This window comes from Perognathus longimembris, chromosome 2 (assembly GCF_023159225.1).
Source record: "Perognathus longimembris pacificus isolate PPM17 chromosome 2, ASM2315922v1, whole genome shotgun sequence".
Lineage (NCBI taxonomy): Eukaryota > Metazoa > Chordata > Mammalia > Rodentia > Heteromyidae > Perognathus > Perognathus longimembris.
In genome coordinates, this window is record NC_063162.1 from 113,407,478 (window position 1) to 113,424,987 (window position 17,510).

The following is a 17,510-nucleotide window of genomic DNA, read 5'->3' on the forward strand; positions in this document are numbered from 1 at the left end:
TTTAGAGATTATGTAAAATCTGACAGTCATAGTTTTGCTTAATCTTGTTTTATATCTGTGACATATGGCGGGAAAGTGCTAATATTTGCCTTTTGGCTTATTACTTGAGCTTTACAGGAAATAGAGACGTCTGTTTAAGTATTATTAATAGGATTAAGGATTATTAAAGAGAACAAATTAGCATTACAGCCTTTTTCGGGTATACTTTCAGTGGCCATAGCTGCACATTTTTGTGTTTGGTTTCTGGACAAGGATCTGTTATTAGAAATAATGTTTGTGAAGTCTGTTCTCTACACCGATCAGTGCTGCCCATCTGCTGTTTTAAGAAGGGACAATTTTTTGATAGACTTCCTTTGCTAGAAGCTGAAAGAACTTTGGGTATGTCAAAACTATTGAAATTTCACTCATTAGAAACAAAGAAGGTATAAAAACTACCAAAGACTATAATATGGAAATGGAAATGTCAGAAGGAGAATTTTACTAGATTATAGATAATGTAATGTGTTGCATGTAAAGTTTGAATCTTTGTTAAGGAGCTGCTAGGAGCCCAGCTCTTCTGAGTCCTAGTACTCAGAGAAAAGCATCTCTATTATCTTGGTGAATAATGTTTCTCTCTGGAGAAGCAACCAGAGTCTCAGGATTGGTGATCTAGACATCAGAAGGCAAATTTATACCAGCTACAGGAGGGTTTAGTGATGTCTGCCTGTGGAATCAGGATCCACGACACCTTCCTCCAGCTTAGATCTCTGAATATTTGCATCAGACTTATATTATCCATCCAGGAGAATACTTACTGTCTGGGAAGAGTGATCAGTTCATGGTAAAGAAACTACAGACATAGGACCTCTGTCAGTTATCTAGTTATTTTGCATCCCTCTAGATAGGCCTGCCTACCCACACCTCAGCTGTTCTTCATAGAGCTTAGGTAATTACTACATATGAAACAAGAAAATGGTACCGAAGTTCCCCCCCCCAAAAAAAAAATTAGAAGGTAGAAAGTGATAAGCACTATAGCTTACTTCTGTAATCTGAGCTACTCACGAGGTGAAGATTGGAAGGGTCAAGGTTTGAAGACAGCCTGGGTAAAAAGTTAGCAAGCCTCATCTCAGTCAATAGCAAGTATGGTGGAATTGGACTGTTATCTCACATCTGTGAGAGGCACTAACGATCTCTGCTTGAGACAGTCTGATGTACATCCTAGGGAACAACTAAAGAATGACCTGAGACAACAAAGCAAAGCAAAACAAAAAAATGGTTGAGTGTGATATGGCAGAGACTCCTGAGTTCTGACTCCAGTACTGCTAGTTAAGTTAATTAAGTTAAATAAGCAGTAGAAATAATTTTTAAAATCAACAGAAGTGCTGAATGATATACTTAAAAACAGTCTCATAGAAAACAGAGGAAAAGATTAAGAAATGAAAGTTAAGGGGAAAATGACAGAAGATCAATTTAGATATTTAGATATTTTTACTCATAGGAACCCTAGGAGAATAGTAGTAAAAAAAAAAAAAAGACTTGGAAAGGAAATTGTCGAATAATTAATTTAATAAAATTCTTCCTAACACAAGAACAAAAATTTCTAAATTGCAAAGATTCTTTGAATGCTCCGGAGTAAATGTAAGAAAACCCACATGAAAATACATAATTGTGAAGTTTTCAAATAAGAGAGGAAGGAGAGGATTAGAAAGCTTTTAGAGAGAGAAAGAAAAAAAAACAAAACCTGGTCATTTTGAGAGAATTGGAATCCGAGTAGATCAGTAGTTAATTCAGGTATTCAGTTAATTCATGGGAGGAAAACAGAATTCATGTTGGTGTTGGGTTAAGTGATCAAGAGCGTAAGCTTTGGAGTGAGACCATCTAAATCTGCATACTGACTGTACTATCAGTATCGACTATACTGTCAGGCTGACTGCTTCAACCTGCAGAGCTCTGAGTAAGTTTCTCACCTCTCTGTGCTTCAGTTTCCTTGCCTGGGTAGAAATATCCAAAGATTTTCTTAACAAGGTTGTGTGAGAATTGAGTTCATGTAAAGGTGTTATGTCAGGAGTAGTGGTATTAGTAATAACAGCAGTAATAGCCGTTGCAGCAGCAATTATAGTAAGGGATCAAACTTTTTAACTATCATTTTCATTATTAGTTTTAATTGAAAAAAGAATCTGGGTGCCAGTGGCTGGTGCCTCTAATTCTAGTTACCCAGGAGATAGAGATTTGAGGATAATAGTTTCAAGCCAGCCTGGGCAGGAAAGTCCATGAGACTCTATCTCCAATAAACTGCTCATAAAAAGCCAGAATCTGCACTGTGGCTCAAATGCTGTAGTGCTAGCCTTGAGCAAAAGAAGCTCAGGGACTATGCTCGCACCTTGAGTTCAAGCCCCAGGACTGGCAAAGAAAAAGGAAAAAGAAAAAAAAAAGAATTGAGAAAGGAAGAAATAGAAGTATATGATTTTTTAAAATAAACATAGTGATACATACTCAGAAGTTGCTTGTAATAAAAAAAATGACCCACTTGAAGGTGAAACTTAAAAACACTTGAGTACATAGATCACTAGTTAATTTTCCTTTGCATATTTTATTGATACAATTGTAGGGTAAAATGTTGTGTTCTGCTTCCCCTATTTTCCCCCTTTTTTCCTCTTTCTTGAGTTTTTTGAGATGTAGTCTCACTACACAGCTCATTTTGAATTCATGATCCTCCTTATTGTCTACTGCTAGGATTACAGTGCTGATTCACCTTACCAAAGTGGCTGGAAAATGATTGCTTAATAACATTAAGATAATGACTTTATGTACTACATTTAAATTTTAATTTCCTTTTTATATTATAATTCCTGTTTATCTTAGAAATGTTAGATAATATGCAGAGACAAAAGTAGTAAAATTAATGTAGTAATAATTTAATGCCAAGATTTAAGCACTATTAGCATTGTAAGGTATATTTCTTTTCTTTTCCTTCACATGTATAAGTTTTCCTTCCTTTTACTTTCCTTAAGTTCGTGGAAAATTCTGTAACTTGCTCCTGTCAGAAGTGTTTAATTATATTTTTTGTACTTTATTTTATTATTTAACTGCTTCAGTTGTTGCTTCTATAGGTTCTCTATGATGGTTTATTGAATAAAATCATTATACAACTGTACACATTCAAAATAATTACTTAGTTAAATTCCTAGGGGAAAAAAGCAGGCTAAATGCTTAGAAACACAATTGCAAGGAAAAAACCCTAACACTTAACATGTGTTGTCAAACCCTTCGTTCTGTGTGTATGGGTTTTTGATGTTGTTGCTGTTTGATGTTGTTGCTATACTTTTTTGTTTTTTTGCCAGTCCTGGGGCTTGAACTCAGGGCCTGAGCACTGTTCCTTGGCTTCTTTTTGCTTAAGGCTAGCACTCTGCCACTTGAGCCACAAGGCCACTTCTGGCTTTTTCTATATATGGTACTGAAGAAATGAACCCAGGGCTTCGTGCATGCTAGGCAAGCACTCTACAGCTAAGCCACATTCCCAGCCCCTGTTTTTGCTTGTGTGTGTGTGTGTATGTGTGTGTGTGTGTGTGTGTGTGTGTGCCAGTTCTAGGGTATGAACTTAGGGGCTAGGCGATGTCACTAATCTTTTGGGATCAAGACTAGTGCTGTACCACTTGATTCACAGCTCCACTTCCAACTTTTTGGTAGTTAACTGGAAATAAGACTCTCATGGACTTTTCTCCCTGGGCTGGCTTTGAACTACTGTCATCAGATCTCAGCCTCCTGAATAGCTAGGATTACAAATATGAGCCACTAGCATCCAGCTCTAGGTAGTTTTGTAAACTATTTTTTTATTTTTAATTTTATTATAAGGTTATGTACAGAGGACTTACAGTTACATAAGTAAGGAAATGAGTGCTATTCTTGTCAAACATTGTTATCCCCCCCATTTTCTCCTGCTTTTCCTCCCTCCCCGCCACCAAGTTGTAAAGTTAATTTCTATCATAATGTCTTGTGAGTATCACTGTTGCATTGATTTACCCTTTGTACTTTGTTCATTTCTTTTTTTCCTGTCTTTTTTTATTAATTAAATTTTGTTGACAAGGTGTTGTGCAAAAGGGGTACAGTTACATAATAAGGCAGTGAGTACATTTCTTGTGATATCTTACACCCTTGTTTTTCTTCCCTAGATCAATACCCAGTGTACCAAAATCATATACGGTAACCACGTAGCATACACCAAAGGAAATTCACCTAGAACTTTAAGTGTAACATCAACAATAGAATCCTCCTGTGTCCTTCTCTTTTTTTTTTTTTTTGGCCAGTCCTGGGCCTTGGACTCAGGGCCTGAGCACTGTCCCTGGCTTCTTCCCGCTCAAGGCTAGCACTCTGCCACTTGAGCCACAGCGCCGCTTCTGGCCGTTTTCTGTATATGTGGTGCTGGGGAATCGAACCTAGGGCCTCGTGTATCCGAGCAGGCACTCTTGCCACTAGGCTATATCCCCAGCCCCCTGTGTCCTTCTCTTGGAGTTGTTTTTGCTTATCCTCATATTGTATGACCATATGTACATAGCTGTTGGGCTATTGTGATCCACTGATAGGTCTATTCTAGACCTTTTTATGTTTAATAGTTGTTTGGTTTTAGATATATAATGGAAGGTCGCTGACCCAAACCTGTGGAAATAACATTTGAAAAGAAGTTTGTTTTACAGACCTGGTCTCTACTGTCCCCTCCCCCCACATTTACAGTCATATATCAAGGAGATCATGCCCCTTTGTTCTCTGTGTTCTGGCTTGCCTCACTCAACATTATTTGTTCAAGTTCTAACCATTTCCCTACAAATACCATTATTTTATCATTTCTAATCGCTATGTATTGTGTATAGGTACCACATTTTTTGGATCCATTCATCTGTAGTGGGGCATCTGGGTTGTTTCCATATTTTGGCTATTGTGAATTGTGCAGCTATAAACATGGATGTGCAGATGTCTTTTTGATATCCTGAGACCTGTTGTTCAGTATAGATGCGTAGGAGTGGTATGGCTGGGTCATAGGGTCTATGTTGAGCTTTTTGAGGAACCTCCATACTGTTTTCCAAAGTGGTTGTACTAGTTTGCACTCCCACCAACAGTGGAGAAGGGTTCCTCTTTCCCCGCACCCCCTCCAGCATTTGTTGTTGCCTGAGTTCAGAGTATAGGCCATTCTACCTGGAGTGAGGTGGTATCTCAGGGTTGTTTTTATTTGCATTTCCTTTACTGCCAGGGATGTTGAACATTTCCTCATATTTTTCTTTGCTATTTTTATCTCTTCTCCTGTGAAGTCTCTCTTTAGTTTCTTTGCCCATTTAATAATTGGTTTACTGGGTTTGGAGGGGGTTAGCGTTTTGAGTTCTCTGTAAAGGACGGATATTAGCCCTTTGTTGCTGTGCTGGTGAAGATCCTTTCCCATATGGTTGGCTGTCTTTCTAGTTTGGTGGCTATGTCTTTAGCTGTGCAGAACCTTTTTATTTTGTAGTAGTCCCATTTGTTGAGACTCCCCTTTCTGTTGTGCCTCTGGAACTATATTCAGGAAGTTCCTTCCTGTGCCTATAAGTTCTAGCATTTCTCCTACTCTGTCCTTCAATAGTTTCAAGGATTCAGGTCTGATGTTGAGGTTCTTAATCCATTTTGAGTTGATCTTGGTGCATAGTGATAGGCTAGGGTATACTTTGAGTTTTCTACATGTGGCTGCCCAGTTTTCCCAGCACCAGTAGTTGAAGAGGCTATGGTAAACTATTTTTCTGATACTTGTGGCTCTTTTGAAGCCTACTTTTTCTTATAACAATTATTTTAAGGTACATATCTCCTAAATTTGTTTTCTTTAATAGATTCTTAGGTACAAAGATATCAGAAATTTTAAGACTTTTTTACTAAATTTTGAAAGTTTACTTTCTTAACAAAGGCAGCAATTGACCATCATTAATAATGCCTGTGTTCTCACTAAAGATAAAATTCTACAGGGTAAAACGGGTGACAAAATAGATGTTAAATATTGCAAGAAGTCAGGCATTGTATCATAACAGCTCAGGGATAATGGAAATGAAGACATTTTGGAATATTATATGTAGGAAAGTATCTCCAGATTGCTTACCAATTGATTTGAATAGCCTGCTTATATCACCAGAAAAAGGTTGTAACAGGGTGTCTGAACCAAACATGGCAGTCCCCAAATGTAAATTAAGGATTGAGTTTGCATTGATCATGGGCCAATCTCTTTCACCAAAAATGAGATTCATTTATATAAATGAAGGACTGGATTGCACCAATTGCAGGTCTTCTGCTGAGCCCACTAGGAAGTGATGCACTGTGGTCTGGATAGAAATGGCTACAAGAACATGTACAGTTCTCTCCTGTAATGATAGGGTAAAAAATGTTAAACTGTAAGAGCTGGAGGTTTTCTTTGGGTTCGGAATGTTCTGTGCTGTCTCAGAGAGAGATGATCTCTATAAGAGTTAGGATGAGGATAGTACCCACCTCAACTTTCACTTAAGCAAATTTACTTTAAGTACCCTACTCCTGATATAGGAGTAAAATCTCCTTGGAAATTGTCATCTGAAGGGAATGTCTCTATAAAATACGAAATAGCATTACTTTTGGCACAATCCTATACAAACATCCCTTGCATGTATATAAGCAGGAAAGGAATTTGCTTGTTTATAGATTGGAAAGTAATAAAATGAAACTTCCACACATAAAAGTAGACTGTGGATGAGCTTTTCATTCTCTTTCATAGCTTCAGTGTAATTTACTGTAAACAAAATGGAAAATTTAAATACTGGGTATTATATGTTGAAATAGATCACAATGTTGGCAATGAGTGGTGCTGAGGAATGGATAGTGAACTCTCAGTGCAAGGACCTTTATTCATTTTCTGTAGTGAGGACAGTAGTTTTCTAAAAATAACTGAAAGGTTTTTCTTGGCTAGAGAAAGGAAGAAAATAAAAGGACAAGGTAAATAGGTGCTATGTTGAGGAAGAGATGAAAGCCTGGAAGATATTTTCTTTTAAAAATGTTCTAATCTACTATGCCTACTTAATCTTTGATAAAGGAGCCAAAACAATAGTATGGAAGAAAGATAGCCTCTTTAACAAGTGGTGCTGGCAAAACTGGCTCAACACATGCAACAAACTAAAACTAGATCCTTATATATCACCCTGCACCAAAATCAATTCCAAATGGATTAAAGACCTTGAAAGCAAAACAGGCACCCTGAAAACACTAAAGGAAGGAGTAGGAGAAACATGTAGGCTCCTTGGCACAGGACAGAACTTCCTTAACAAAGACCCAGAAAGGCTAAAAATCAAAGAAAGGTTGGACAAATGGGACTGCATCAAACTGCAGAGCTTCTGCACGGCAAAGGACATAGCTCTCAAGATAAACAGAAAGCCCACAGACTGGGAGAAGATCTTTACTGGACATTCAACAGACAAAGGCCTCATCTCTAAAATATATGCAGAACTAAAAAAATTACCTTCTTCCAAAACAAAACCGCAAAGAACCAATAGCCCCCTCATCAAGTGGGCTAAAGACTTACAAAGAAACTTCTCTGATGAGGAAATGAGAATGGCCAAGAAACATATGAAAAAATGCTCTACATCACTGGCCATAAAGGAAATACAAATCAAAACAACAATGAGATTCCATCTCACCCCAGCAAGAATGTCATATATCAAGAAAACTAATAATAACAATTGTTGGAGGGGATGTGGCCAAAAGGGAACCCTACTTCATTGTTGGTGGGAATGTAAACTGGTTCAGCCACTCTGGCAAGCAGTATGGAGATTCCTCAGAAGGCTAAATATAGAACTCCCCTATGACCCAGCAGCCCCACTTTTGGGTATCTATCCAAAAGACCACAAACCAAATCACAGTAATGCCACCAGCACAACAATGTTCATCGCAGCACAATTTGTCATAGCGAGAATCTGGAACCAACCCAGATGCCCCTCAGTAGACGAATGGATCAGGAAAATGTGGTACATATACACAATGGAATTTTATGCCTCTATCAGAAAGAATGACATTGCCCCATTTCTAAGGAAATGGAAGGACTTGGAAAAAGTTATACTAAGTGAAGTGAGCCAGACCCAAAGAAACATGGACTCTATGGTCTCCCTTATTGGGAATAATTAGTACAGGTTTAGGCAATTCATAACAGAGCATCACAATGCCCAATAGCTATACCCTTATGAACACATAAGATGATGCTAAGTGAAATGAACTCCATGTTATGGAAACAATTGTTATATCACAGTTGTAACTACTATCAACGTCCTATGTGTATGTGTAGTTTCTATTATTGATGATGTTCTTGTATCACCTTCCAGTGGTTGTACCTACACTATCTCTGTAATCTTATCTGAGTATATTGGAAACCATGTTTACTGGTATTGGAAGTAGGAAATTCAAAGGGAATACCAAATTTGAGAGACACAGGGTAAAAAAAGAGAAATAACAACAAAAGCAATACTTGCAAAACTGTTTGGTGTAAGTGAACTGAACACCTGGGGTGGGGTAGGGAAAGGGGGGAGGGAGGGGTGCATGAGGGACAAGGTAACAAACAGTACAAGAAATGTATCCAATGCCTAATGTATGAAACTGTAACCTCTCTGTACATCAGTTTGATAATAAAAATTTGAAAATAAAATAAAATAAAGTTAAAAAAAGTTCTAATCTTAAAATTTCCTTTTTCTCATAAAGTAATTGAATTTAGATGTTTAAAGAGCTCATTTTCTGAGTTCATTTTTCTGATAAGCTTTTCATAGCTAAAATTGAATGGAATCTTTGATTTTCATTATCACCCATCGTTATGTACTTAAATATTTTTACTGTGCATATTATAATCATAATTGACGCTTTTGTAGTCCTTTATTGTCCTCGAAAAGTTATTTTGAACATCTGCAAGATCCAAAATGGCCTTAGTCAAGTAGCTGGATAGGGATTGTTAGTACTGATTGGGAATATAGATGGAGCTGTCAGCTAGGAACTTGCTCTCTTCCTCATGAATCTTTTTATGTAGTTGTTTGGACTTTCTGACAGCCTAGTGATCGTATTCAAATCAAAGTTCCACAGGTATTACAAAGCTTCCACCTCACTATATAAAGGCCAGGTTAGGTTCTAGGAGAGGAGAAGCAGGTTACATGTTACCATAAAAGGAATAACAATGAATTAGTAGTAGCCATCTTTAATTCACAGCTATCCATCCATTGGCCACAAATTGTTATTTTTCATCTATGTAAAATGCACTAAGTTCTTCCCCAAAGTCCTGAACAAATATGATTCTTCTATAGCATCAGGAACAAACTCAAGGTTCAACTTCTTACTGTCTAATTAGCCAGGTTTAAGTGTAAGGCTTCTGGGCACCCAGGAAGATACCTTTGAGCAAGAAAGATTAAGGGAGATAGGGACACGGGGACTACAAAAGACAGTCCTGTCAAAAAGGATGAAATAGGTGTTACCAAGCTACTATACATGCATTGGGATTCTGGTGATGAGATAGGTGAGTTGGTGAGTTTACCAGCTTCCCCTGCTTTGGGAAAAATAAATGTGTTCCTTCTTCTTCCCTTTCTTTGCCTTCCTTCTCTTTCCTTCCCTTCCCTCTTCTCCCCTTCCCTTTCTCCTTTCCTTCCCTTTTTCTACCCCCTTTCTCTCCCTTCTTCCCTTTCCTTTCCCATTTTTCCTCTCCCTTACTTTTCTTCTCCCCCCTCCCTCCCTTTCCTTCTATTCTCTTCCCCTCCTCCTCCTCCTTCTTTTTCCCTCCTTCTCTTTCTCCTCTGCCTCCTGTCTCCTCTGTTCTCCCTCCCTCCCCCTTTCCCTTCCTCTTATCTCTTCCTCTCTTCCCTCCTTCTTCTCTTATTCCCTCCCATGTACTGAAGACAGAAAATCAAGACTAACTGAGGTGTGTATTCCTATGAACCTTGGAAACTCTTTTACACAGATGTATGGTGTAAACAAAAACAGCTTGAAATGTTTCTGAAGTCTTGGCAAAGAACTTCAAAATACCACAATCTTAATTTTAACTTAACTTTGAAGTATCATTTTACGAGGTTAGAGTTTTGCTGAGACTTTTTTTTTGAAAGTTCTGGTAAGATCAGTTTTTGTTCTTGTTGTTCATTTGTTTCTTATGCATCTTTGGTGTGATTACTGTAAATGAGACATCATCCTTTATAGAGTGATACTTGAAAGGCACGCAGTTTTGGCTTCTTCCATTATTCTGGTAGATGCTGATTCAGAGATGGATTCAGATGATCATGATGGACCATGTAATGTGAACTGGGTTAAGTGGAAAAGACAGTGGTCAATGGCATTTAAGTTAGAGTAGGTAGGGTGAGTGGTTTAAAATACCCAACCAAAGAAATAAAGTAGGTTACTAGGAAAAGATGGGTTACTAGGAAATGGTGAAAAAGAGTGGAATGATTGAAATCAGTTATATTCTGGTTTATCATGTTAACTTCCTGATCTCCATTTTAGGCATGGGCATATCATGTTTTTAAAATTTAAATACCTTCCCCAAAGTTATATAGCTAGTAAGTAGCAAAGCTTAGATGGAAAGTCAAATTCTTATTCTAACTTTTGACTCTCAAATCTTGGTAGTTGTGCATGAAACAAAAAAAAAAGTCATCTCTATAAATGGAAACATTTACATTGTTTTATTTATTCCAGGTTTATTGTGGTCTGCACATGAAATAGGCTGGAACTCAGAATACATTTCTTTTTTTTTTTTTTGCCAGTCCTGGGCCTTGGACTCAGGGCCTGAGCACTGTCCCTGGCTTCCTTTTGCTCAAGGCTAGCACTCTGCCACTTGAGCCACAGCGCCACTTCTGGTCGTTTTCTATATATGTGGTGCTGGGGAATTGAACCCAGGGCTTCATGTATACGAGGCAAGCACTCTTGCCACTAGGCCATATTCCCAGCCCTCAGAATACATTTCTGACAAATAGAAAATGAATTACCTTTTCAATCTGATTGAAAATTGTTTATACTTTAAATTCACAAAGAAGGTCACAAACCATTCGCACATATTGGTATTAAATAAACTGTTAGTATACAGTGAATTTTACCTTCTCCATTGACAGTACAATTTTCTCTATACTAAGGAAATCTTTTCTTTTCCTAAGTGTCAAATTATTTAAGTAGATATTTACTTAACAATAAATAATGATGTTCTAAAGAGAAGGACATCAGTAGTTTTGATTACTTCAGTTGGCTTCCAGAAGAGTTACTTAAGGCCCTAATTTGAAGACACTGAGGATTTTAATAGAAGGAACAGTGGTATTTTAAGTGGGGGGGTGGGAGGTGTTCCACCTAACAATTAAAATAACAATCATTAGCATACTTTCACTGTATTGCAAAAAAAACACCCAAAAAACCAAATTACCTGGGCTGTTTTTTATTTAAATTACAAGGGGCCTTTTCTAGTAATCTTTGTAGATATAGAGGCTTGGTTGAAAAAGCTACATAATTCCTGAGCAGAGTTATTCTTTGCTGTAATTACATTCCTGTGGTGACTCATACTATTTTAATGCTTACACTTTTTTTTAATAATTCGATGGAAAATATTCCCTTAGAATTTAAAAACCTCCAAGACTATAAATTGATTTTAAGAAATTATTCTTATTACTACTTCTACAACTGCCATTTCTCTAACTTTTTTACTTAGCTGCTTTTGATTTCACTTACGCGAGCTTGATAATGGGGATTAGTGATGGGGATCAAGCCCACAGACAATCAGGATTGGCTGTTCTGGATTTATGGGATAGAACAGCAAGGACTTGAGGCATTCAGTCTGACGATTACAACCAACACAACTCATTTTCTCTCATATGTCTGCCTGCTTAAATCTGCCTTTCTCTTTTCTTCATCAGCTGAATGTTTTAGTTGTGCTTTTGTTTTGAATTTAGTAGTTGAGGAACCTGACTGGCTATGCTAGTGAACATTGCCTCTCTGTGGTAGTGTTTCCCTGTCAGTTCTGGGAAAGGCAGTTTCAGACAGGTAGCAAAGTTTTTGCAAAAAATCTTGCTGGAACTTCATCTGTTTGGGTCTAGGCAATGAGACAAGAGTATTTTTAGCTTTTTGCTCTGCCATTAATCAGTATCATGGCTGTTCTGTCTTTCCACTGGCTAGCCTTATTGTTCAAATACAGCTTCTGCCATTCTAAGCATCTCATGAAGATTAAAATAACTTAAGGCTTCCTCACCACCCCCTGCCCAAAGCACCTTTCATCCATCCTTTCAATTCTCTTTTTTTCCCAGAAATACAGTATTTATACTGCCATACCTAAACCAATTTCTCTAACAAGGACTTTTGTCTCTGAAAATAATCAAGGTTCTCTGCCTTGACTTCCCTTGAACATCATGACTTCACAAAGATAGTTAATATCGAGGGAAAGGATGATAGTGAAGACAATGTCGGTTGAACAGTCAGCCAGTAGTGGTGGTCCCCTCCTCTGCCTCTTATTCTCCTTGCTCTTCCACCTCCTCCCTCTTTCCTCCTCTCCTCTTCTTCCCCCCCCTCTTCTCCTCCTTTTTCCCTCCTCCTCCTCCTCCTCTTCTCTTCCTTTCTTTTTTCTTTCCTTGGTATGCTAATTATTTCAATTTTTTTCAAGGGCTTCCAACAAAATAGTAAAACTATGAAATAAAGAGCTTCTTTAGATAAAACTGGTAATTATGTGGTTTGAAGCCAGCCAAGGCAGACAAATCCAAAAGACTCTTATCTCCAACTAACCAACAAAACAGTTAAAAGTAGAGGTGTAGTTCAGATAGTAGACTGTCAGCATTGAGCCCCCCCCAGAAGCTAAGCAAAACTAATAGGCCCCAGTACTGGAACACTTGGCACACAGAAAATCTCCAGTTGCACATCTAAATCAATTTAAATACACACAGAAGAGAAAGAGATGTGTAGGTTTACATATGTAGAGTGGGAGAGAGAGAGAGACAATGGAAGCTAGTCTGGGGCATATGGACATACAATCTTCCTATATCCTGTTGCTGTCTTTGCTTCACTGGCCTTCCCCACTGATATGTTTACAAGAACTAAAATTGAGGTTTGAGCAAGCCCATAGGTTGCAGAGGTCCTGACCTAATTATATTCCTTTTGCCTTATTTGAAAGACACAGACAAATAAGCCTGGTCAGAGCTGTAGCGTGCTGGCCAACTAGCCTCATACACACTCATGAGTTCTATGTGTGCTTCTTGGACAAAGAACAAATATAACAGGAATAAGTGTCAGCAGTTGTTCCAATCAGTAAGCTTTTAGCAATATCTGGAGATATTTTTGTTGTGGTCTGTGTGTGTAGGAGATATAATGGCACCTAGGGGTAGAAGTCAGAGATGCTGCAAAAAATGTGCTCATTGGTGAAAGAGCCTCCCAAGATAAAGAATTATGCTGGCTCAAAATGTCAATAGGGCAATGTTGGGTAGTACCAATGTGTGATAGAATATCAATTGCTTACCTATATTTAGATGTTATGGATATTTAATGTTTTCTATATATTTAGCATTATTAGTTATCTCTTAATTATTAAGCCCTTCTATCAATGAGCAATAGCACAAATATGATCTTCTGATTTACCAAGTAAGAATATCTGGTGAATTCTGCATACATCTAACATGACTTCACTAATTACTTATCTGTACTTAAAACGTATCAAAGTGTTTGCCTATATTTTATAAATATAGTAACTTCCAACTTACTCATCTGGCAGAACTGAATATTCACTACATGTTTGCACTATACTTGTTCTGGAAGAACAACTATTAGCACATCTTAAAGCAATTCTCTTTTGAAACCTCCTCTAGACAACACTTGTAAATTTTTAAATGTTCATATAATTTTAAATATTCCTTTTTTTTTTTTTTTTTGGCCAGTCCTGGGCCTTGGACTCAGGGCCTGAGCACTGTCCCTGGCTTCTTCCCGCTCAAGGCTAGCACTCTGCCACTTGAGCCTCAGCGCCGCTTCTGGCCGTTTTCTGTATATGTGGTGCTGGGGAATCGAACCTAGGGCCTCGTGTATCCGAGGCAGGCACTCTTGCCACTAGGCTATATCCCCAGCCCCTTAAATATTCCTTTTAATCACATATATGTGAAAATTTCCCTTTTAACAAAGTGCCTCAAGAAACAACTTCCATTAAGTCTTTAATTTTAAGCATTAAATTATGAACAAAACCTTATTAATAATTTATAAATACAAGAAACTATATATTTCCAATGCTATTGTATTTATAGGATTAATTTTAAATGTTGATGTTACCTTCTTTTTCATTTAACTTTCTCTCTTCTTTTTCTAAATCTATTATGGAAAGTAGTGTTTTGTTAGATAAAAATAAAAATAACCAAATGCGAAGATAGAATAATCAAATAAAACTTGTTGATAAAAAATAAGAATAACATGACTTGAAAGTAATGGTGTATTCATAGTAGTTTCTTCACACTGATAGCTGAACTGGTAGTATCACTGTTCTTAAGACTCAGAACAGTGGGTGTTATGATGTCAGTTCAATCCCTTATCCTTTAAGGATTACAATCTAGATCAAAGAATCATTAAGGCAGATATGTATGAAGTTGATCTCAATTTTCAAATGTTTTTCACTTTCAGAATTATTATTATTATCGTTATTGTTATGGTGATGATGATGATGATGCTAAGGGTCTAGCTTGGCCAACAGCATCCTAAACAGGTTGGTAGTCTCCCACTTAGCTCCATCCCTTTAACCAAACTTATTTTTAAATCGTTGCAGTGATTTGCTGTCCTCTGATTACATCGAGAGACACATTGAACATGGAGGCAAGACGGTGGAAATCAAAGTAAGTTTTAAAAGGAAATTTAAAACTTGATCATGATCCCAAACAGTTTAGATGTTCTTTAATTATTTTATAATTTAACAAGGAGGATATCACTCACTTTTGAAAGAAACCTATTTTTTTATTACTAAGAAAATAATTCTTCAACCAGTATAGGAATTACGGGACTTGAATCTTGTAGGATTTATGTAACAGAAAAGATCTTTTCTTTAGAGCATTATCACCTCCATTTCTTTCCAGTTTATTTAAAACCTTCATTCTAAATTCTTCTCTGGGTGCCTTCCCCCCCCCATCCCTTTCCCCTCCCCAGGAGCTACATTGGGAGTACTGAATTTCACCCACCAATCTGAAGTCAGTAGCTCTTTTTTTTTCTTTGCCCTCCTATCTGTTCTCTGTGTTTGGTTCTTTAGGATAGTTCCTATTATATACAATTGGATAATTTTCTCTTAAGCTTTCCTTTTTTACTATTCATTATCAGTCAGGTAAGTTGACTTAGATCTTTTCACCTTTCCTTTACCTTCTGTATTAGTTTGCTGTGGCAGTGATAGCACAATAGGAAGGCATTTTCTCACACTTCTGGGGATTGATTCCTGAGATTCCGGTGTCCACAGGGTTGGTGTCTTGCAAAGTCTCTCTCCTCAGTCTGTGCTTTTTTCCTGGGCTACCACCTAGCCTTCCCATTGCGCATATTTCTGCCCTGGTTTTCTCTTCTTAGAACACAGTCAGTTTGCATTGGGTCCACCCCAATGACCTTGTTTTACTTTTATTACTTCTTGAAAGATCTTGTTTTCAAATACAATTACATTCTGCGGGACTGAGGGCTAACAACATGTGAATCTTAAGAGAACACAGCCTACAGGACCTTTCTTAAGGACACTATGAGGTATTGGCTTGTTTTGAAAGTTGATGGTTTTGGAACAGCAGTACGTGAACATAAAGCTCTGTAAGAATGTTTCTGTTTTTGTTATCACAAACAGGGCCACATATACATGCCTTGAAGGGAGGAAAATTATTATTAAAGCCATTATATTATAGTTAAATTAGCAATTAGAAATGAATCCATTAAATGGATAAATGGATATGCTTATTTTCAGAGCTTGGTTGTTGTTGTTTTTTGTTATTTGTTTTTCTTTTCTTTCTGGAGTGCTGAGACTAAAGGTGTGCACTGCCATACCCAGATAGCATAGAATTTCTATTTGTGAAAAATCAAGTACAACTCATTTCAGTTGTGAAATATAACATGGACACAGAAATCCACATAAAACAATGAATGGGCTGATGAATTACTAATACATTACAACCTCCATCCAGTTCAAGGCATAGAGCCTTTGCTGCTATGTCCTGCACACTGTCTCTTCTTGTCATGCTGGAAAACAGGGCCCCAGCTTTTATGGGAATATTTCTCTACTGTTGTTTGTACTTTAATCCCCAAAGATATGTCCCTACAGTGCCTACATTTTATCTTTCATTTTATTCTTCCTTGTAGTATATATGCTGAATAAACCAGATTGTTTATCCTATTCAGTTTCTCAGTGTGGATTTGTGCTGATTAAAATTTTATATTTAGAGCAAACTGAAGAACATCTTAGAAATGACTACTTACCGTAACATTTCATATTATCTGCAGGGTCTTTTATGGCTCAATAAAAGCAGAGGTATTTTTGTGTAAGTTTTAGCAAGGATTTATTTAGTATAACAGGACAAAGTAGTGAGAAATAGAGAAAAGTGAGAAATATTTCCTGCTTCTCATTCAGGAAATAGGATTAAAGATTCCCATGGAGATTTTATCCTGATCATTGAGGTACGCATAGCCCTGATTTTAAAGTTCTATTAAAATATTTTAAAATATTTTCCCCTCCCAGTGGCTATAAATATAAAATTTATGCCAAAAAACACTTAATGCTTTTTGGTCCTTTGATAAGATATACATTAATTTCAAATTTCACTTGCATTGTGCTTGATCATTTAAAAACTAAGTTCTAGGGCCTGAAATGGTCTTCCATGTTTACAGTTCCAACAACGTTAGAAATGGGATGATCATGATTGCAGCCTGTGCAAGAAAAAGTTAGTGATCCTTTCTCAAAAACTGAACTTCCTTAATTCCAGCTAGGCAGAACCTGTTTTAGGTTCAAGGCTGGCACTACGCAAAAAGGATGAGCCCTGCATGGAAATTAACTAAAAGAAAAAGAACTCAGGACATGGCTCAAGCTATTCCCTGAAAGCTTGCCAAGAAAGCAGAAGGCTCTGAATCCAAATCCCAGTACAATGGATGGAAGGAGGGAAGTAAAAGGGAAGAAAAGAAATAATGAGAGGAAGAAGGGAAGAAGGAAGAGGAGAGAGAAAGTGAGCAAAAGAAAAAGAAAGGAAGGAAAGAAAGGAGAACAGAAAAAGAAATAAAAAAGACTAAGTTTTCAAATTTATTCCTCTCTTTCGGGAGAACTTTTATGTGTTTAAAGAATTTAAAGTAAAGTCTCACCCAATCAAAGTTCCTTAGAATGTAATTTTTGTTTGGTGCTGGAGAATTATGACTTTGGATTTGAAGACTAAAGAAATTAGAATTTTAGAATAGTTGCAACAAAATATAAACCACACAGTTTGCTGTTTTATAGTTAGCTTGTCCTAGAACTCAAAAGTAGTCAGTACTGTTCTGGTTAGTTTGAATTTCAATTTATGTAGGCTCAGTCTTTTAATTCTAATAGTGATAACAACTAACAT

The 17,510-nt window shown here is 37.2% G+C and overlaps 1 protein-coding gene across 6 annotated transcripts in view; it reads left to right on the top strand.

The window, feature by feature from the left end:
- The window catches only part of Adam22 (ADAM metallopeptidase domain 22), a 195,014-nt gene that overhangs the window by 89,544 nt on the left and 87,960 nt on the right, over positions 1–17,510 (top strand). For all 6 annotated transcript variants that reach the window (XM_048339964.1, XM_048339959.1, XM_048339960.1 and 3 more), the window contains exon 4: positions 14,732–14,798. In XM_048339964.1, coding sequence (XP_048195921.1) covers positions 14,732–14,798 — 67 coding nt within the window. The remainder of the gene's footprint in view (positions 1–14,731; positions 14,799–17,510) is intronic.